The 22,719-nt window shown below is 36.7% G+C and overlaps 2 protein-coding genes across 2 annotated transcripts; one reads left to right on the forward strand and one right to left on the reverse strand.

The window, feature by feature from the left end:
- Positions 1 to 1,509: 1,509 nt before the first annotated feature.
- LOC110794881 (AMP deaminase) lies at positions 1,510 to 14,673 on the forward strand. The gene is made up of 20 exons (XM_021999851.2): positions 1,510 to 2,172; positions 4,353 to 4,525; positions 4,799 to 5,003; positions 5,977 to 6,155; positions 6,280 to 6,331; positions 6,460 to 6,587; positions 6,674 to 6,853; positions 7,092 to 7,159; positions 7,281 to 7,423; positions 8,070 to 8,131; positions 9,396 to 9,509; positions 9,639 to 9,779; positions 11,283 to 11,435; positions 12,785 to 12,838; positions 13,070 to 13,180; positions 13,281 to 13,454; positions 13,532 to 13,612; positions 13,808 to 13,906; positions 14,015 to 14,142; positions 14,238 to 14,673. Exons 1-19 carry the CDS (start codon positions 1,806 to 1,808, stop codon positions 14,081 to 14,083), a joined length of 2,553 nt encoding a protein of 850 aa, XP_021855543.1. The 5' UTR covers positions 1,510 to 1,805; the 3' UTR covers positions 14,084 to 14,142; positions 14,238 to 14,673.
- A 2,278-nt stretch (positions 14,674 to 16,951) lies between these two features.
- LOC110794880 (protein SCO1 homolog 1, mitochondrial) lies at positions 16,952 to 22,719 on the reverse strand. The gene is made up of 7 exons (XM_021999850.2): positions 22,458 to 22,719; positions 22,112 to 22,333; positions 20,966 to 21,056; positions 19,179 to 19,391; positions 18,591 to 18,680; positions 18,164 to 18,296; positions 16,952 to 17,251 (listed from the first exon to the last, which is right to left on the reverse strand). Exons 1-7 carry the CDS (start codon positions 22,614 to 22,616, stop codon positions 17,143 to 17,145), a joined length of 1,017 nt encoding a protein of 338 aa, XP_021855542.1. The 5' UTR covers positions 22,617 to 22,719; the 3' UTR covers positions 16,952 to 17,142.

Here is a 22,719-nt window from a genome sequence, read left to right on the forward strand (position 1 = left end):
TTTTGTAATGTCGTGGGAGGAGAGACCTGTCAACATAACTGTGTGCGCTCTCCCTATAGAAGTGTTTTAAAACTAAAATAACATGGGATATATGATAACAAAGAAAGTGTAAAAATCAATGGAGTATGGAATATAGGGAGTATAAATTTAGCCCGTGGGTACTGTTGGGAACAATTTTCAATCTTATGTGGCAAAGTCAATGTATGCATATTAAGGTCAAGCCATGTCAAGTCAGCATATCAGGCAATATCTCCTCAATATACCACAAAATCAATATTGTCGTCGGTATAGTCCACGTAAGCCATTCTGAGTTGTCCTTTGGATAGTTAGGAGTCTTTTCTAGAAGCTATTCTGAACTGGAAGCTATCACGAGAGCCGCTCCAAAGATGATTACGTGGGATAGAAGACTTGCACAACAAGCACAAAAGTCACTTGATTTAGGGAGAGAATCAAGAAGATAGTCGATATCCGACTTACGAAAACAACAAAGATATTACTCAACTTGCCAAATCACGAAGATTGCTCAAATATTTACTTATATTAATACATCACTTGCTAGTATAAACATATGTATGCATCTTCCATTGTAATTAACTCATGATTCAGTCAATACTACTTCTCTTTCACGAATTCCCCTTCTAGCTCTTTAGTTGTTCTTGATTAATTATAATATTGAGGTCATCTTAATCTCACCCAGTCATCCCTCTATTACTTGGAGTTTTCCCTTTATTTACTTATGTTCTTTATTATCATCTTATTTATGCTTTTAATCTAATCATCGTGTTTACAGTCTTTGAGCTATGATTATTAGTCGTACTAAACCAAGAAAATTACACGGATTCATTCTATGAAAATTGACCCCAAACCGATAATAGGTGAGCACATATTAGACGGGCAGGTGGATACAAAGGTGGTGGATGCAAGGCGAACAAATATGAACATTATGATTTCAAATCCACAAGCTCTACCACTACCCTGACATAACTAATATACATCCACAACTACACTACACACTATAGCCATTTTAATTAAGATATACGGAGTACTACTACGTCAAAAGGTCTTGCGCGCACATTTTCTTGTAACTTTAACCTAGTTTTAATTAACTTTTATTTTAGTAAAAAAAAGTTGATAGATAAACATTTAAAAGGGTTATATGATTAATTTTATACATTATTAGTGATTTTGAAGAAATAAGTTTTATTAAAATGAAAAAAAAATTCACTAAAAAATAGATAAATTTTACATATATAAGCTTGACTTTTAAGCATTTTGAGTTGACTTTTACTCTAGTGTACAATATTTATTGTACAACCATTGTAAATAAGAATTTGTGCTACACGTGCTGTATTACAAAGCGAAATCAACAAAATTATACCCAACGAGGGTGATTCACTTGACACAAAACATGAGTTTGTTTAGCACCTCGTGAATCATGGGGTAAACTACTCAATCACTTGATAGATGCTCTTGTATAATAGGCCGAACACACATCACTATGCTTATCCTAACAAATTGTAAAATGTCCCATTAATTAAAGTATTAAACCAAAAAGATCCGAAAGCATACACTATTTTCTAGAGTGAGAAAGTGGATAGAGAGAGAAATCAATTATCATTACGAATTGTCCATCTCTTCTAAACCCACTCCTATATATACCCAAAACCAGCATCATTTCCTTCTTTCTGATAATAAACCAATAAACGACACACACAAACCCCCCCTCCCCCTTTCTCTCAGTTCCGCCATTATTGAACTAAGTAGGGTTTTACAAAAATCACCAAAATTAATCCATTTCTGCAGAAATGGATGCTTATGCGCTTCACTTGGCCATGGCGGCGCTCGTAGGAGCGTCGTTTGTGGCGGTTTCGGCGTACTACATGCACCGGAAAACTCTGTCGCAGTTTCTGGAGTTAACCAAGACATTTGAGAGAGAAAGGGAGGGGGAAGAAGCAGAGGAGGAGGACGGGAAGCAGCTTTCGCCTCGGCATTACCGGCGTTTGCCCGATCGTCGCCGTCAGAAGAGTATCGGAGCTTATCGCCGTGCCTCGTTGTCGTTGCCTGATGTTACTGCGATTTCCGGCGAGGCTGACGCTGTCGATAAGCGTAATAGTGTTCTTCCTGTTGAAGGTATTCCTGCTGGTTTGCCCAGGCTGCGTAGCCTCTCCGAAGGTATATGTTTTGGTTTTGTATGACTTTGAGCTATGCTGAAGTGACTTTAAGTTGGCATCAAGGCGAATTTGATTATAAATCATTACTATTTCCGAAAAGGTGACCACTTCTTTTCGGACATTTCAAAATAGTGTGTCTGACCATTGTTTTTGGGTGGAGGGATAACTACATTACACAGCAAGTTTTACAGCAAGGTTGCTTGGACTTTTGATTGTTACAGCTTACAGGGATATATATTTTATAAATGAAGCATGTATGTAGATAGGAGAACTTCCAAAATGAGCTAAGAAAGAGTCGGGAATAGCAAACATTGGGTATTTTTGCGTCCTTGGATTATTATCGACCATGGTTTGTTCTTTTCTCCTTGGAGCAAGTGTCGGGATTAATAAGTTCGGATAAGTTCATATAAGGGCCACCTAAGTTCAATTCACATCTAAAACGAGTTAGATAATTTCATATGAGGGCTAATAAATTCAGATATGTTTAGATAAAGGCTTTAGATAAGTTCATAGGGTTTTTCAGGTAAACAAAAACAAAGCCTAAATCTAGTTGGTGGCAAATTGTTGGATGTTTTCATATCAAAGTTTACAAGAGAAATCACCATTTAGTTTAGCTTTTCGTAGACCATGTGGGAGGCATTGGGTTGATATTATGGGATGTCGTATGGAGACAGTAGAGTCCAATTTCGCTGCTGTGGTCGAATGTAGACAGTTGAGTAGACAGTTGATATTATGGGATGTCGCTTATGGCTGCTGTTTGTTTGGTTTATATCTATAATATGGCTATTAGCTCTGTTTGAAGAAGTCCATTCTGTGACAGTGGTTTGAAGTTGTTGAGGGCCTTTCAAGATTTTCTAGGTTAGGATAAATTTTTTTCTAGAAAATTCGGCAAAGCTTGTGTGATGTTCTGCCAAAGTTTAAATTGATTTCTGAGATGATCAAGTCATGCAAATATGGGGAACTAGGAACAATTTTTATCTTCAGAAACCTGGAAAAATTTGTAATCTACCATATTCATCAATAGTGTTTTTGGTGCGGTAAACCGACTAGAATAACTTGAAAACTTGTGTTTCTTCAGGGAGGGGATAACCTTTTGACTTGAATTACTGGCTTCTCGCCCTGAGCATTTTGTGGCCAAAAAAGCATGAAGATACTTGTACTAGATAACTAAGATTTATGGAGGATGCACTTTAGAGTTTAGAGGGCTCACATCTTCATTTGTTTGGAGGACCAGATGTACTGATACTATTTTTAGGACTGTAGATATCTTGATTGTAATAGATGCAACTATGATAAAATAATGCTCAATCTTGACGAATTGGACTATTGATAGGAACATCCTCATTCTCTTAGCCATCAATCACATGCAAATCACTGGATAACAAAAGCCTAGATAACACTACGCTAAATCTATTCATGCTTCATGGGAGTTCATATTTCTGATCTCAACATAATGAGTCTTTGTGTCTCGTACAGGTTCTGTACTTCTGTCTTCAGGGTACCTTATCAAATGAGAGAAAAAAAATTGTAGTTGGTAGCAATTTTGATTTTTTGCTGGTGGTGGTGTAGAGCATGGAGTTTAGCTGTCCTTTTGTTCTCAATTGTCAAGTACCAACTAGATTCTAATATGTGCTTCCATATTGAGGTTAGGGTGCTTACAATAGACAAAAGGGAAAACCAAGGACATTTGTTTTGAGGGCTGATGGGTAGGGATGTCTAGAGTAAGTAAGAAAGACAAATCAGAAAGCCTTAATTGAAAATAATGTTGCTGCAGGATTATAGTCCAACTTTTACAAGAGGAAATAACAACTGATATTAAATTCACTAATCCAGGAATGGTACTTCAGGCATTAACATGCATCCTGTGTTCCCGTTACTACTTTTGGGTCAATTGGAAACAACCTCTCTGCAATTGCAGGGGTAAGGTTGCGTACGTCCGATCCCCTCCTTACCCCGATTCTTGCGGGAGCCTCTTTGAGGCAATGGGGTAATGATAATGATAATGATGATATATTCATTATTGTTCAGGATTCCACTTTGAGGCGAAGGATTATGAACTTGTTTCTGTTATCTAGGCTTTGGAGCTTTGCTCTTTTGGCATTCTAGTTATTTACGATCTTCACACTGAAAATATATATGTATCAATGTATGTGCTAATTCATGTGATCACTTCTTTTTAAGGGAAAGCTGCCAGCCTTACGAGTTCAGCTAGCAGATCTTACATGATGAGACCTATGTCTCCAAAGTCCCCTGTTGCCAGTGCCTTTGAGAGTGTAGAAGGATCTGATGATGAAGATACCTTCACAGATAATTCTAAACTGGATCCCACATATCTTCACTCTAATGGAAATGCTGTAAGTTGTTTCCATGTGTTCTAATATTTATTATTAGTTGCTTCTTGGTCTATCACATGGCAATTATTTGTGCGTGGAGACTGGAGAGGGCAATGCATTGTTTTGAGCGTGAATCAGTTCATTTAGTTATGCTTTCTCACTTGGCTTTTATCTCTTTTCCTTTCATCCTTTGTTCCTTTAAACTCTAAAATAAGAAATAAAAGGAAAAAGTAGAGGGAGAAGGTCGGGCAGACAAGGACGGCTATTGTATCTAAATTTGATCTTCTTAAGCAGGGTCCAGAACTGACGAGCCAATATCAAGATTTACCAGGGAACACTAACAATGGAGATCAAGTTCCTATAACTTCTCCGAACATGATTCGCTCTCACAGTATATCTGGTGATTTGCATGGCGTTCAGCCTGATCCCATAGCTGCCGATATTCTGAGGAAGGAGCCAGAGCAAGAAACATTTGTTCGGCTAAAAATATCTCCAAGTGGTACATTTCCACTCATTCTTAATCTTCAACAGACCTTGTATACTGTCTTCTTATTCGTATTTTCTCCTTTCCATATTTCAATGGTTTTCCATTTTTATTGTCTCGAGCTTTTGGCTGGGACATAAGAGAAGCTTTGAGGGATCTGATTTAATAGTTTCTTTACATATTTTCCATTACATAAAAATAGTTGGGATCTTTATTGGGCAATTAAAATGAAATTATATAAATTACGAAAGAGTTTCTTACAAGTTTTCAGCCTAGATAACAGTTCTATGCAACCACTGATTCGCAATAAAGCTTGGAGCCCAAATTTGCCTCAGTAGTCACACTCTCTGCACTCTCTACTCTCTAGGAAGGGTTGAGGAGGGGACTCTTCATTTTCTTGGGTACTTCCACGCTGGAGTGGCTGGGATGTCCATATGAGTACTAACAATAAACCAAAGTGCAATGCTCAAAGGCTCAAGGCTAATCATTATAATGTTGTAAGACTAGAACCGGAGCAGAATCTGCAACTGCCAGCACCATCACATTCCAGTTCACTCCAGGCTAGTCAGAATCTTCCAGAGCTAGCAACCTCAGATTCTGAGTGACCAACATTCCACTCTCATTACAGCATACGAAAAACTCGAAATTGCAGTGACTGTCCAAGCTTGTTGGGATTTAGGGATAATATTCATTTTCTGTTTTCCCGTTTCATAATCCCTGTATTATGAATGCTCAAAATATCTTCACCTCCAGTCAGGAGAAGGAAAAGCAAACACTATGCAAAAGAAAACAATATGCCGTGCAACAGGAATAGGATTATCATATACGGAGTAACAATTATCTTATGCTGTGTTTTAGCTCCTTAGGATTCGTATCTTCTGGTCCAATTTTGTATGCTCTGTGGCAAAGCAAGTTCTTCATATAAGCTCCAGTACTCATGTTTTGACTTTCTCCTGAACTTGTTTTCTTCCTCCTGTATCTCTGTCAGAGACACCAGCACCTGATGAAGTGGAATCTTATTTGGTTCTCCAAGAATGCCTTGAACTACGAGAGAGCTATGTGTTCAGGGAAGGAGTTGCTCCATGGAAAAAAGAAATCATATCTGATCCCAGTACGCCTAAGCCGAATCCAAATCCATTCTATTTTTCCCCCGAGAGAAAAAGCAACGTGAGTTCTCAGTCACAATCCTATAACTGGATTGTGAATATAATACCAGTTTAGGATATTATTGGGTTTGTCTTTCTTCTTGATTGTTCTGTTAACATATACTTTGGTAACAATTGTTTTACAGCACTTTTTCCAAATGGAGGATGGAGTTGTCCAAGTTTATGCAAGTAGAGATTGTAAGTACCTTTGTATGCGCTTTACACAGTTGTTTTAATTTTTCTCTTGGGAACCATGTTTTAGCAAGCTTCTAGATATGTGCGTTCTTATCATAGGTCTTTTCTGTTTATTTTTTTCTGCTGCCCAGCAAAAGAGAAGCTATTCCCAGTTGCTGATGCAACTACATTTTTCACTGATCTGCATCACATTCTTCGAGTTATAGCAGCTGGAAACATTCGAACCTTATGTCATCATCGATTAGTTCTATTGGAGCAAGTATGTGTTCTAGTCTATTTGTATATGGTTACTTGTTCCCCTAAATGACTGGCACTTGATATAATTTTGTTTGGGGTTCAATCCAGAAATTCAATCTTCACTTGATGCTTAACGCGGATAGGGAGTTTCTTGCCCAGAAGAGTGCACCACATCGTGATTTCTATAATGTTAGGAAAGTTGATACACATGTTCATCATTCAGCATGCATGAACCAGAAGCATCTTTTGAGGTTTATAAAGTCAAAGCTGAGGAAGGAGCCTGATGAGGTAATGCTTCAATCCATGTAACTATACATTTGTTATTTTCTGTTATTTCAAATCAACAACTATAATGTTTCAGCTTGATTCTACCTTTGTGCTTAATTTTTTGAAACCCTAGCATGGACTTAACTGGACTGATTTGTATACAATTTTGGTTAAACTTTTATGCTGGGTCAACCACCATGTCCTTCCACGCATTTGTCCGTTTTCTCACCGTTTTTCTCATGGATCCGTACCTTTTCAGGTTGTGATATTTCGTGATGGGACCTATTTGACTTTGAAAGAGGTTTTCCAAAGCTTGGATTTGACTGGGTAAAGAAGTGATTTCACGTTACCTTTAAACACTGAGTTTATGCTGTGCTTCATATTCTTATCTATTTGATGCTGTTGAAATTTTAGGGCTAATTACAATTTATTTCATTTTGGTGCACAGATATGACCTGAACGTTGATCTTTTGGATGTTCATGCCGACAAAAGCACATTTCATCGCTTTGACAAGTTTAACCTCAAGTATAATCCCTGTGGTCAAAGTAGACTAAGGGAGATTTTTCTCAAACAGGATAATCTCATCCAAGGTTGGTCATGCTCCTTTTTTGTTCAATGGGAGATTTAAAGGGTATGAAATACCACGCTTTGTGTGATTCACTTTATGCATACTTGAAAATCTTTCTTCAATGGCACATCTGTCATTTGTGGAGCTATATTCAATCATCGGCGACATGCTAGCATGTGTTGATAAAATGAAAATAGAGCCTATTTCAATAGAAGAATCTTAAGACCAATATGGTGTGAAAAGTTTGATGTATGCTTTTGCTTTACAACTTCGTTTGAGAAAGGCTCCACAGTTCATATTTTCTTGCATAATGTGGTGAACGAGTGAGCGACTATTGTTGAAATTGCAGATTGACCATTGTTAATCATTAGATTAATGGAATTTTGGGTTGACGTGTATTAAGATGAGAGTAACTTGGTCTGTCACATTGCAGTTGTTTTAATGAATTTATAGTTTCCGAAGATTATAGAGAAACATCTTATCCATCACGTGTCTTCAACGTGATGTTGTTCGTGATGGATTTGTCCTCTCTCTCTCTCTCTCTCTCAAGCTCGGTTGTTAAGCTCATTTTACTTTGAACTTGAAAGTTAGTTTTTTTCATGTTGCTCTTCTATTAAGATAAGACTTCCCTTGCTCTTACATATGCTGTCACTACTTTTTTGCAACAGGACGTTTTCTTGGAGAGCTTACCAAGCAAGTTTTCTCTGATCTTGTTGCCAGTAAATATCAGGTCCTGATCCCCTACATTAGTGTCATGTTTTGCAAGTCTTCTTCTCTGTATATTTTGCAGAAGAATATTTTAATAGTAATCACGAAAGAAAAAACATATATGTTATATAGACTGTTTTTCATGTAGTGTGTACATCCGAGGGGCTTGTGGTGGAATTTCCAAACTCCCTGTGGCCTTAAATGCAGGTTTGCAGAAATGTAAATCTTCATCTTGCAGAATGCACGATGATCTCGTTACGCTGGTGGGGGACTGTAATTGAAATTTGTTTGGGTCGAGGGGATATGGAGGGGAGGAGAGCAGGGATCAATCCTCTGTTTGGATTTAAGATTGGGAAAGGAAGGGAGAGGAATGGGTGGGACACATTTTTCACTCCCTCGAATAAACCTTCCAAAGCTGGATCCCGTAATATTTTTTGTTGAGAAGTAGCAAGTAGCTTCCAAAGCTTCTTTAATTCTTCATTTTCTGCCTCATGTGTTGTCATTAATGTGAGGAGAAACTTGGTTGAGTAAGTGGTAACCTGATTCACCCTTTTTTAGTTTCTTAGGTAGTGTAGAAAAATTCTTCTCTCGCCGTCCCTAAAAGATTGGCCCATAGACCAGGCTTTACTTTTATTAATATTTGGGTGTAAGACTATAAGTTTTGCACATGGGTTGGTAAAGTGGACCCATGAGGAAAGAGATATATATATAGAGAGAGAGCAAGTGGGAAAAAGTTACCATACGAGGTATGGGGCAAACTTAAAGGGACACCCAGAAAAGGAATATGGGGAAATCTTCCAAGGATGGAGGGAGTACGAGATTTGATTGCTGTCCAACATCATGAGGCACTGAAATAACATTGTTTATTTCCAAGTAAATTGTCAGCCTTGTAATTATTTTATTAGTTTATTACCTAGCCTTTCACGACTTTGTGTCTGACAGAAATTGGCTTTTGAAAGGAGCCCAAGCTGCAATCTCAAAAGCAATTGTAATTATTCTTTTGGAAGTGTTTGGGGTAGTGACGCCCTGTGTAACCCTTTTATTGGCAACCATCCATTTTTAAACTCTAGAGCAGAGTCTCTCTTTCTTCTGAACTTCAACATGTTGCTTTTTAATTGTTTATTGGGTGGTACACTTATCAACTAAGAGATACAGAATACATGTCATTCAATCTTGTTTTCTCATAAGAGAAGATGTAGTTCTGTGTTTTAGTGTTTGTTCTCTATTTTGGATTTTCCATTTTTATGAAGGGTTAATGATGCATGATAAATTTCTTTTTTCTACAGATGGCAGAATACCGAGTGTCAATATATGGTAGAAAGCAAAGTGAGTGGGACCAACTGGCCAGTTGGGTCGTTAATAATGATCTCTACAGCGAGAATGTTGTTTGGTTAATTCAGGTATATGGTCAATGGATTCTTGATTATAGCCTTTTCTGGGTTCCAATACCAGTGGCTTTAAGTTGCAATGTAATTGTTTCTTTGTCAATCTTCTCAATAATTCAATATGGAGCTTTCATTTCTTTTCAGATTCCAAGACTCTACAATATATACAAGGACATGGGGATTGTAACGTCGTTTCAGAACATGCTTGACAACATCTTTCTTCCCTTGTTTGAGGTTACAGTCGATCCAAATTCACATCCTCATCTGCACCTATTCTTAAAGCAGGTAAATACTTCCACACCATCTCATCGCAGAACATGCTCCCAATAAGATTGTCTTTGAAACCGCTTTAAATGAGTCGAACTCTGTAATATCTGAATTTTGAAATGTTTTGCATTTGCTTCTGCTTCTGCTTCTGCTTGTCTTCCAGTAAGCATTACCAGGTTCTTGTGGAAAGTTTTTGTCCACGACTTCACACATACTTCTAATTTTAAGACCGCATATGTTGTAGAAAATATTTCAGTGGAATCTCCATGAATATATTTTGGATTTTTTTTATACCATCTGGTGTCAGTTCGATGATTTATAACAATTGTGAAGGGAGGATTAAAGAAAAGTAAAGGAGAGTAGGAGACCTTCCCCGTTAGGGTTTTGAATGGGGGCTGTGTTTGCAATTGCAGTCTGATCATGCATTTCCTTATTGTGACAACAGACAGGACCAAAACGACATACATGTTGTGCCTCCTGATACATGTATGTTATTTTGGTCCTGTCTGTTGTATCTGCCTCTTTTTGCCTCTCTGATAACCTTGTAAGTCATATTGGTTGTATCGGCTTAGTCTTGGGCCATATTGATCAATGTGTAACAATCCTTTAGTAGTAGGAAATATCAATTTTCCAAGTTATACAACTGATATGTATCAACCAATACCGTTGCATATTGGCTGGTAATCATATACGAGTAGTTACGATTGTATTTTTCTGTACTAATCTTTCTGTATATTTTAGTGGTATTCTATATGATTCAGTATGATCTACCGTTTTTTCTTCGACTTTGTGGGTGTTCTGGATTTGGCATTGCTTTTAAGAAGAGAGGAGAGTAACTGAATCCTAAATAACCTATATACTGGTCCAGTGTCTCTACTCTCTAGTCTTGGCTTCCAGTCTTCTTTTGATTCTTGTGCTAGCAGAGGTTATGAACTTTATTTTAAGGGATCACCCCTGCTGTCATACGTGAGGAGCATGTGCCCGATTATATGCACATCAAAGCCTATACTGTAATAGAAAATCTTGAACCTGGAACAATCGTGTAAGCTTGTGATTAGTATGACTGAGTATATCAATAAAGTGAAGTAAGCTTGTGGCTTGTATGTGCAACTTGTGCAAGTGAACAGAATAATGGGTACATATGAGTATATTTCACCTATTCGCTTGCTGAGAAACGAAAGCATAGTTGTAAATCTTGTGTTTCAAGTTCTGTTCCATCCATTCTATTTTCTATTTTCTATTTTGGAATGTCTTGGATAGTGTCCTAGATTTTTATTTGTTGCTCTGCAACTTTGCACAAGTCTACGAAATATGTTCTGCTGCTAATTTTAAATTAGTCCTTAGTATGCGTATTTTGCGAACTAGTAGGGTCCTTATGTAATAGAATGCGTAGAACCGTCAGAAAAGGTGAAAGGACTAATCAGAAAACTTAATGTTTTTATTGCATGTTGAAATATTAGTGATCTTTTCTTAAATATGCTTCTTATGTTATCGTGTTGGATTCTGTCGTTTGCTGTTTAGGTGGTTGGGCTGGATCTGGTGGATGATGAGAGCAAACCCGAGCGTCGCCCCACAAAACATATGCCTGCGCCAGAACAGTGGACCAACATCTTCAATCCTGCGTTTTCATACTATGCATATTACTGTTATGCTAACCTCTACACCCTGAACAAGGTTTTTCTCTGAAATTCATAAATACTCACACAGTGCATTTGTTCTCTTAATCTTTTATCACCATATTTTTGCATCGGTCAGTCCCCCTCCCCTCGGCGAAGGGTACATATTAAATGCACAAGGTAAGAAGAAAGATGGGAATTATAAAAATCCAATGCAAAGAAAAAGGAATTTTGTGGGGAAAGCGCATCTCCTTTTTCCGACTATCCTACCTTACTGAAACTTGGATATGGGTGGATACTGGATAGGGATTTTGGGTGTCATGTGCTTCTCACTAAGCCTACTGGCACCTTTCTCTTTATATGTTAAATACCATGGACTATAGCTAGGTTTTTTAAGCCATTCCTGTGACTGAACTGAAAGTTGAGGTTTTCAATTTTGTCTGTCCATACTCCATAGCAATCGCTTGGAATGCTTGTCAATAGGCCTTTAGAGAGAAAGAGGGACATAGGTTTTTCTAAGGCTCCGTTTGTTTAAACGGAAAATATTTCCAAAGGAAAATTATTTTCCATGGAAAACAATTTTCAAGGGAAAATAGTTTTCCTTTGTTTGTTTCCTCACAAGAAAAATAATAAAGAAAAGAACACATAAGTGGAAATGAGAGGAGATAAAAGGAAATGTAAGGGATTAGAGTGGAAAATGTGGCATTCCTTCTTTTCATAAGGAAATTTGTTTTCCAGCTTTGGGAAAATTGTTTTCCACCCTTACCAAAACAAACAAAGGAAAATGCGAAAGTTATTTTCCGGAGAAGTGTTTTCCGTCAAAACAAACGTAGCCTAAAGTGAATATCATATGTTTGAAGTACTTCAAAGATACCATTTTATTATGCTTGAGATATGGAGATGAAATTGGTTTTCAGTCATCATTTCCATTCACATCCATCCTTGAATCCTGCTGAACTCTGTACTCCTCAGCTTTAAGATCAGAACCTTGAAGTCCTCATCCGTTGAACCTAATGACACATTTTTTTTTCCTGATTCAGCTGGTTCAACTAGTTTTAGTTAATTAATCCAGTTTATAGAACAAAGCACTTTTTCCATTTCTGGACCCAACTGCATCATATACTCCCTTCATCTCACTAAGATTGGCCCATATTCCTAAAGTGGATGTCCCATTGTGTTTTCCCATTCCCTTGACACATTTTCCCCACACAACACCCATGTACAACGGCCACAAAGAGACAAAAAGAGAGCCCCAGCACCTGCTTTCAAATGAGCCAACGCTTAAAAAAGGGAAATAAGAAGTACGGGGCATTCTTAGTGGGACGTAGGGAGTAGCTCTTACTACCTTCTGCGTTAGATGCTTATTACCTGTGATATACATAATGGATCCCTTGTTTTATCTTGTAGCTGCGGGAGTCCAAGGGTATGACGACGATAAAATTCCGTCCTCATGCTGGAGAGGTATATCTTTATTTTTCTACTTTTGCTGTACATCCCCCTCCTGTGAAAGCTTCACTGTTTCCTAATACTGTAGCAACTGCATGTCGCTAGAGCAACTACTTATAAGTTGGTTTTAAATGATCATTTGAGCCCTCAAGGCTGTAACAAAATAATCTATTCCAGGAGCAATGGTATTTTTCAATATACAATCTATTTATATATATATGATTAATTCCTTGTCTGCTGTTCCAGGCTGGTGACATTGACCATCTGGCTGCAACATTTCTCACTGCCCATAATATTGCACATGGGATCAATTTGAGGAAATCTCCTGTACTTCAGTATCTCTATTATTTGGCACAGGTACAAAGAAGGAATGGCTGTGTCCGATTGGTGATGGTCACCATTTCCCTTGTGTTTTGACTAAATTAAGTGAAGCATTCTTTTTTTTGTTTTCCCGCAGATTGGCCTGGCAATGTCTCCTCTTAGCAACAATTCTTTATTTCTGGATTATCATCGCAACCCTTTCCCCATGTTCTTCTTGCGTGGTCTTAATGTTTCCCTTTCGACGGATGACCCATTACAAATCCATTTAACTAAGGAGCCTTTAGTGGAAGAATACAGTATAGCTGCTTCGGTGAGTGTGTGTTTTGTGTATGTGTTATAGTATTATGCTGGTGTTTGACCTGTTTTTTTTTCTTCCACTTTCAACAGGTATGGAAGCTAAGTTCTTGCGACTTATGTGAGATTGCCCGCAATTCAGTCCTCCAGTCGGGATTCTCTCATGCATTCAAGGTATCTCTCTTATTGATTGCTAAATGTTATGATTATAGGGTCAGGTTTGAGATCTTTCATGCTTTCTGAGAGTCAAATGAAAACATTTGTGTGCTGAAAATCATCATGGTTCAACTTGACAACAATACCTACAAAATGCTGTTAGTACAATAGTGTTTATTTTCTGTAATTTGCCACAATTATTTCTTTTCGCAGAGGCATTGGATTGGTGAACACTACTTCAAAAGAGGTCCAGATGGAAATGATATCCACAAGACAAATGTACCTCATATACGAGTTGAATTCCGTCACATGGTAAGTTTGTTGATTTTGTATACATAGAGGATTAAACTTGGCTAAATTTAATAGATTACAATTTAACTGCCGTTGTTGCACATGAGAGCCTTGATATTGTCTTTGCAGATATGGAGGGAGGAGATGCAACAGGTATATCTCGGAAAAGCAATTATCCCTCGTGAAGTGGATAAGTGATAAGTCAGCCGTATTCAAGTCTTCAATGGTCGGCAATACTGTAAACTGCTTCAACTTAAGTAATCACCAATTCCGTTTCAAGTATTTAGTTTTCTTTTTATTATGGAAATATTCGTCTACTCATACACCTATTTAATCCTGTGGCTTTTTACAGACACACAAATGCAGAAGTTGCAGGATGTTTGCATTCATGTATCTGTTATGTACACAAGATTACTGGAGGTGTGAGGCTAGGCTAAACTATATATTGATGGTTGCCGAATTGCAACTGTTATCATAATTTAGAATGATACAACAAGCTTCATATTAAAACAGGATAGAACTATATAATGAAGTATACTTTTTTTAGGGATGAGTTAATACAAGGGAGCTTGTTATGTATAAATAAATAAATAAATAGCAATTATTTTGAGAAGAAAAGTGGAATATTGTCCACAAATTTTGGCCTTCTCATGCTGCTAGATGTATGTGTAATGGACTAATGGGACTTCTGGTTTTGATTAGGGCATTTATTCATTGTAATCTATGTATGGTAAACTTGATCTTGAGGTCATCTTAGTAAAATGCAGTAATGTCAAATTTTAGTGAAATTTAAGCCCAATTGTCGAGAAATTCTGTTAACTTTTTTGTTAGACATTTGTTGAGCCTATTTTGACAAACAAACGAAGTCTTTTTTATGAGAAAAAACTAACCGTAGACTGAATAAAAAACAGAAAGAGATAAAGGATTCAGATAACAATCGTTGCATACAAAGTAACAAATCCTTCCTCCAAATACCGCTCGAAAACAGTAATACTAATACATATTACTATTAATGTAGTACGTAGTACATAGTACATATTACTCTGTAACAAATTAATTAATCTATGATCCATCTTAGTTAATTACATATCCTAAATTAAGTAGAAATTAAATTTTATTTAAATTTACTTTTTAAATTTTTTAGATATTAGTGGTCAAAATTATGCGTTGTGGTCTAAGTTAAATTGTAAATGCATCTAGAATGTTCTATTACTACTTTTGTTATCTTAAAACATACCATAATTAACACTTCTCCTCCGTAACAAAAACTAAGTGATCTAATCTGATAACACTATATTTAATTTCTTGATTATCAAGGCCTTACTCTTATATAAACATACCCTAATTTGGTTAATTAGAACAACAAATTCAAATTAGTGAGAAATAGTAGTCCGTACGACATTGTCTCATCTCACCAAGATCAATCGAAATCCCTTCATCTTTACCATGACTCAACCAAATTCCATAAGCACGACGACCTCTCTTCCACTATCATCATCACCATTACCCGGCTTCGTTTTTCAACCCACAACTCGAGAAATATTCACTTATTTTCTTCCTCTGAGGTTACTTTTCGGTCTCGAATCATTACTTACCTACCAAGATTTTGTGTCGAACATCGATCTTTATGTATAACCTTAATTATATATCGGCATGTAAATGTAGGCTTTTCCTTCATGAGATTGTGACTAATTAAGCGCATACACACGATAATAGGGTTTTATTTGTTGTTTATGTTTTATGATTGGCTTGGGCGGTTATTTATCTTTGGAATATATCATGACGCTTTTTTTAGTTTCTCTTTAATGCCAAAAATATAAAATCATACAAGCTAGTTGAGGTACTAATTAATGGATTTAATTTGTTTTGTAATAACAGGAAACTATAATAGCATTATGCTATGTTTACAAGAAAGTGGAGAAAAAAGAAGTGAATGTGGTGAGATATTCGAACACAATCTTGAACAACAAAAGAAAAGGAGATTGCATGTTGTTGGAGGGAAGCAAGAAGATTTGCATTAACAACGACAACGTTGAGGCCGAACACGGAACAATTAGGCCATATAATAATAATGAAGTAGTTTTGGAAACAATGAAGATTACGAATGAGTCGACCGAAAGGGAGAGGACTAGCAATTATCAATGGAGATGATAATGAGATTATGGAACCTAATTATATTGATAAAGATATTGATGAAGCACTCAACATGATTGATTTTTCGTCGGAAATCGATTGGGATTTCAACAACAAGAATATTAATTATACGCCTACTATTACTACTAATGATGCTGTTAATTTCGAAAGAGTCTTATCGTCAGAGGAAAACAAGTGGAGTTCCTACATAAATGTTCAACAATTTATCGAGACATCATCGGACTTTCCAACAATGGATGCATCAGGTTTCAATAGTTTCAACAACGACGACGACGACAACAACAACAACAAAGATCGTGTTGCTTAGATAGAATTTTTTTTACTAGATTGAGTTTTACTTAATTGTAAGTTTTAACTCAGATTTAGGCTCAATTGTTACTTAGTTTAATTGGGGAGGGTCCTTCCTAGAAGGTTCGTCCTAGTTTTAATGACACTTTTTTTTTGTTTGATTCTCGATTTTTGGGTGTCTCGGGAGGTCCTTCCTAGAAGGTTCGCCCTAGCCTCAATAACCCTAGCTTAGGTTGTACTGTACATTTTTGGCAAATCAATATATTATTTGATGATTTCCAGAAAATAAAAATTAAAAACATTAGTTGCTAACTTAGACAAGTGATTGAAAATGTGCAGTAGTTTCTTTTTTGTTTTTGACTTGTCAGAAACAAAGTTCAAGCAACATATTGACTTTTTGTTGAGGTCAAAAGTCCCTTTACAACAGTCTAGATCGAAGAAGGTATAATAGATAGAGATATGAAATGAAGTTGTTGTGCTCCAATATATATAGGATGATTGTATAATACCGTTGGACGTTATTTGATCTAAAGGAAATTGATTTGATTGGAGTCGGGAAGTGTTGCGTTGTTACAACATCGAAGTTTATGCAAAGCTTTAAAAAAAAACAGTGAAACTACCATATCGTTTCCAAAGCAGGTTGTGTGATGCCACATTCACATCAGAAACTGCCCGTATTTCACGTGTATCATGTTATAATGCATATCAACACCAAAAACATTATTTTATCAATGTTTATCCAGAATGTGGAGTGAATATTGTTCCCGTGATTAACAAATACTTCAAAATTGGTAAACACTAATATGTCAGAATGCCTATTTCTTGCATTGCTTTATCTCTTTGATCATACCAGTGACAAGTCCATCAACATCATTATTCTTTCCAAAGAATTTTACAAACTTCATTTCAGGGCTCATCAAGTACCTGCAAAATACAAGATAGATGTAAATAAATTAGGCAACCATCATTCCTATCAATGTCATTCAACTAGACATGCATTTAATAAACAAGAAAGCACGTAACCTATAAAAGGCACACCACTGAGGTTTAATTTCTGATAAGCCTAATACTACGAGTAGTTCTCACCATTGTTTCAGAAGGACTTCTACCATTCAAACTAATTTCAGAATCTAACAAAAAAATAATCTATACAGAATTATTTAAGGATATTTTCAGTCCTGTTTTAGTGCAGGATATTACTTGTTCTGCAATACTTTGTACTTCTATAAAGTATGCATGACTAACTTCAAAGACTATTTGATCCCTATGAGCGTCAATCATAAATCCATAACCACCCAACACTCACTAGCAATGCCAGTTGTATTCTTAAAAATACTAAAAAAACCTAAACCCGGCATACCAGTCCCTGGAATAGGCAGCAATTCACAAGAAACTGTGGCAGACGGAAAGGAACACTAATCAGGTACTCCATATATTAGTTATGCTATCCGGGACCTTCAGTTCACCTTATGTATCCATGTCGAACACTTGACACTGATATGGATATGGTCGCTTAAGAGTTAAGGTACTTCAATAAGGTCATAAACCCACAAAAGAATTCACATGATACCCAATCCCGACAGTTCATTTATAACATGGTCAGCTTCTCTCAGAGAGGAGAAAAATAGGATCAAGTGATAAGAGGAACGTGTTTATATTGATCTCAAACAGGCAATAGCAAGGACACTACTCATGGGTCATGATCAACACTCTTCTTTTCAAATACAGAGTATTTAACAACAGGAGAATGGGAAATGCCTAGCCAGTCCTACGATGAATCTATCGAAAAGAAAAAGTGAGCCTAGAGAAGCAATAAGGTACGGGATTTGTACATACATGACTATGGAGTGGTCAACAAGATAATCTGAGCCTTCTTCTGTTGTCTTCATGTAATACACTCTGTATGCACGAGCAACTTTCCGTATCTCTTCTGGATCACCGGTTAATCCAATCAACTTTGGGTGGAACTCTGCGTTTAATCGAAGCAAAGAAAGTGAGAATTGAGACTATATTGCGTGTATGGTTTAAGCAATACCATACTAAGAATGACGGGAAGATAATGCGACCAAGTATCACCAACAACAATGACAGGAAGCAAATTCATGCCTCAAGTATTCACATGCATAATTTTTATCAATAAAATAAAGAACACCCTTAGAAAGAAACACTTGGCTCAGATGTAGCTTCTTTTCACAGCATTTATCTACCTTTCCCACTTAAAAGGGCATTGGTTTAGAAAAAGACAGAAGACTCTGATCAGTACCTTGTACATACTCACTGACTTGTTCAACGGTGTCTCTTTCAGGATCAACTGAGATGAAAACTGGCACAATTTCAATTCCTGATTTTTCTTCTGCACAAGATCATGAAATATTGTGAGCATCTGGTTTGAGCATGGTTTACACCACAGTTACAACTATATCCTAGATGAAGTGTCATATTCTACTGAAGATTTGCATAAAGAGACTCCCATCCCTGGATAGTCAAGTAGAAAGAAACGAATAGTTTTTACAAAAATTATACAAGTACAGAACCAAGAAACTGATCCCATGACTACAACCTCCACAGAGATAAAACAAAAGAAAGGAGGGAGAGAAAGAGGGGTCAGGTATATCGGGATAATCTATTTTCACCAATTTGTAAACATAAAGCTTGAAATAATAGACACAACATGCGTTCTCCTTGTAACTGTAAGCTAAGCAGTACTAATAGCAACTAACAACTAAAAAACTCCAACAACTAAAGCAGTAGCACTTCCATTGCAATTATTCCAGTTGCATTTTCATCAGAAGACAGCCATGCACACTATAAATTAAACAAGAGTAACAAATATATAATTGCAGCGACTTACTTATCTTATCAACTGCAGAAGCAAGCTTTTGGAGCTCATCAGGGCAAATATCTGGGCAATGAGTAAAACCAAAATAAAACACCGACCATTTGCCCAGAAAATCTTTTTCAGTCACCTTTTTCCCTTCATGATTAATAAGGTTGAATGGACCCCCAATAGCTGCTTGTCCCACAGATGGTCCCTGTCTCACCTCATTAGACGCGTTGCTTATTTCTGCAGGCAGGTCAAATTGTTTGGAATTTCATTTATCTGAATATTGTTCGACAAAAGAAAGACAAACTGAAGACACTAGCCAGTACCAAAAGGAGGAAGAAGAAATTAATAGTCTTTTTCAACAAGGCAAGAAAACCGACATTTATTATTTCTTAGAAAAAGAATGGTGTATGTCTCCACACTTATTCTTCTTTGGGGGGTGGGGGGTCAAAATTATTTAATGTAATCACATTGAAGATATCAAAAAAACAAATTCAATTCAGTTTCTAGAATAAATGACCAGCAACCAAAAAATCATGTCAGATACTCAAACCAGTCTAGATGGACAAGTCAGTTGTACACAGCTTCAGACCTACCTTTAAAAGAAGATATTCTGAAACTTGATCCCATGGCCTAAGCATTAAGGTAAGAAGGGAACAACTAGTACGATGTAGTATAAAATGAGTAACCTTAATACAATAAGCAGGCCTTCTGCTGACTACATATCATTTATAAGTTGACAAACATTAAGTACATGCCTTTTCACCTCCAGAAAGACATCCTTGGACTAAGGATTTTAATCTTTTATAAATAACAACTGAACGAAAAACAAAGCTGAAAGGCTGACCCTTTTGATCCGAAGATTCAGAACATCCTAAACTATGAAATGCAAGGGGATTGACCTACTCACCTACTCTTCAAAAATCAATTATCCTTCAGGTTTGTCTCTCATTCTCCTTATCTGATGCTAAGCAATTCACTATTTTAATAACACCAAATTAGTCGTTCAGAGTTTTAACACTCTCCATTTCAAAAGTATCTTATTCTCAATCTGTTTTTGTTGGCTGACCCTAAGAGCACACACAACCTTGACATGTAGCTTCGGTCAAGTGATAATTGACTGGAAAAAATGACTACAATGTTGACAGTGTATAAGGGTCAAAATTTTATTAACTTGACCCGGGTCGCATATGTGACCCAAGGTCAAGTTGAATAAAATTGGATATGGGGCCTGATGATGCGTCACTTGCATAATATTTACCCAAAACGCATACGGAACTTGAAGCTAATATTTGATGTATCACTGTATGCATGCAAATATTAACTCATTTGTACTTTGTGCATAAATATTCTATGCATGCATGCAATGAATTTTTATTGTTTTTGTGCTCTTGTACTTTTTGTATTTTTGTAGTTTTTCGACCGAGGGGAACTTAATCAAAAATTAATAGTCAGTTATGTATCAATTTTACTTCATTGTGCTATATACGTATGTTTAAGGTTATACGTTACATTTTTATTTATATGTAATGTTTATTTAATTTCATATTTATTTGTTTGTTAAAATTAATAATTGTGTTTGAAGGTGAATTTAAAGTGGAGTATATGTAAAAGTAAATAAGTAAATAAGAGAAATTCATGGAGTCAAGATTGTGGAAGAAAAATGAGAGATTTAAGTAAGTGGTATGTCAAGTTAGTGGAATATGAGGTGGAAGAAGGAGAAGGATGAGAGAGGAATTATTTTTCACTTGACCGAAGGTCAAGGATGCACATAGTCTAAACACTTGAATAACAAACTCACCATAGTAGTCTACCTTCAATATGTCGCTTCTTTTCATTGTCATAGTAGTATACGAGCCCTGCCCCCGTAACTAGTAACAAAAACAAGCTCATCCATGAAACAGGCTGCACAGAACCAACATAACAGTCACACATCAGCAATAAGGAATAACCAAATAACAAAGGTAAGTTCATGATGTAGCAAATTACAGGAGAAATGCAACCAACATAATATGATACATCTCGACTGTGGCGGAGCCAGGAATTCAACGTTGGGGGGCGAGAAAAAAAATGGAACTAAAAATAAGGGGGGGCGAGGAAAAAAACTAAAACTAAAAAGAAATAATATGGTATAAGGATTTGAACCCTAGATCAAGGAGTATAAATGACTTATAAAAGTAGAAATAACCATTAAGACAAGTAGTATTTAGTGATATATATTAGTATTTATTACTATATATTAGGAATTTTTAAAATTGTTGGGGGGCGGCCGCCCCCACCCGCCCCGCCCTATCTCCGCCTCTGTCTCGACATCCATACAGCACAAGCTGGGAAATGAAGTCAGCTTTCAAGCACAATACACTGAAAACCTCATTAAGTCAGCATTAGTAAGTAATACTATTCACTCCATCCCAATATTAACTATGCACTTGCCTTTCCACGGTCTCTAAGACCAAACATTGACTATTATAATCCTTAATTACGTACTTAAAAACAAATAAAAAACCATTGAAACAATTATAACAAAAACCTACATGAACATTGTTACTCCAAAAATTATGGAAAAGTTAGATGAATCTTGAAGTCCATTTCAAGGCCAATTAAGTATTCAAAACTCAAGCATTTTACATCAAGGTCTATAAAATATCTAGTGGTATTGGGCATTTGGGCATCATTATCAAAAAGAGAATCCCATACTTAACTCTCATCCTAAAATTAAGCCAAAAAAATTAAACAGCTTTATTGTGATTAACTTGAATTATACGAAGTAATTCGTATGATGCATCAATATCATAGAAATTCATGATAAATCGACAACAATCAATTCATCAAAACAACAATCCCAAATTACATAAGGAATGCATTAAACACAAACAACTAATTAATTGATAATCAGTAGAAATTTCAGATCATAAACCACTAAAACAAAAATGAGATGATAAAAACGAATCGAAAATTACCGATCCTCGAATAGATTTTCCGGCATCGCCAGATTGTTGAGAGCCTTGCGAATCACCGCCGTTGCCGCCCGAACTAGATTCAGAACCTGAAGAGTTCTTAGCTTCCGAATTCTTCGCAACAGTAGCAGCAGAAGTAGCAGTTGAAGAACCAGCACCGCCGGCAGTACATAAAAATCGTTCATACAATCCAGAGATTTTGAAATCCTGATCCCGCAATCTCACCTACATAACAAATACAATCACAAACAACAATCAACCAATATGAATAATTAATCGAATACGGGAAATCGAAAAGTTTTAGAAATGGTAAAATTCTATGGAGGAGGAGGAGAGAGAAAGCGCGAACCGTGTTGAGTAAAGGTAGAGAGCGGAGATGCGATGGAGATGACGGAGGAGGAGGGGGAAGAGGAAAAGGGGAAGCGGTAGAGAAAGAGCGCCATTGATGAAGAGTGAAACGAAGGAGAGTTCGGGAAGAGTTTCTAGATATGGCGGTGGTAGTAGCCATTTTAGTGGTGTAAGTAAGTGCGATAAACCCCCTTGTGAGCTTCGCCGAGAAATGTGAGGGTTTTAGACTTTTTCAAGTTCAGAGAAGAAAGGTACTCCTAAAT

The sequence above is a fragment of the Spinacia oleracea genome, chromosome 6, assembly GCF_020520425.1.
Source record: "Spinacia oleracea cultivar Varoflay chromosome 6, BTI_SOV_V1, whole genome shotgun sequence".
In the NCBI taxonomy this organism is placed as follows: domain Eukaryota; kingdom Viridiplantae; phylum Streptophyta; class Magnoliopsida; order Caryophyllales; family Amaranthaceae; genus Spinacia; species Spinacia oleracea.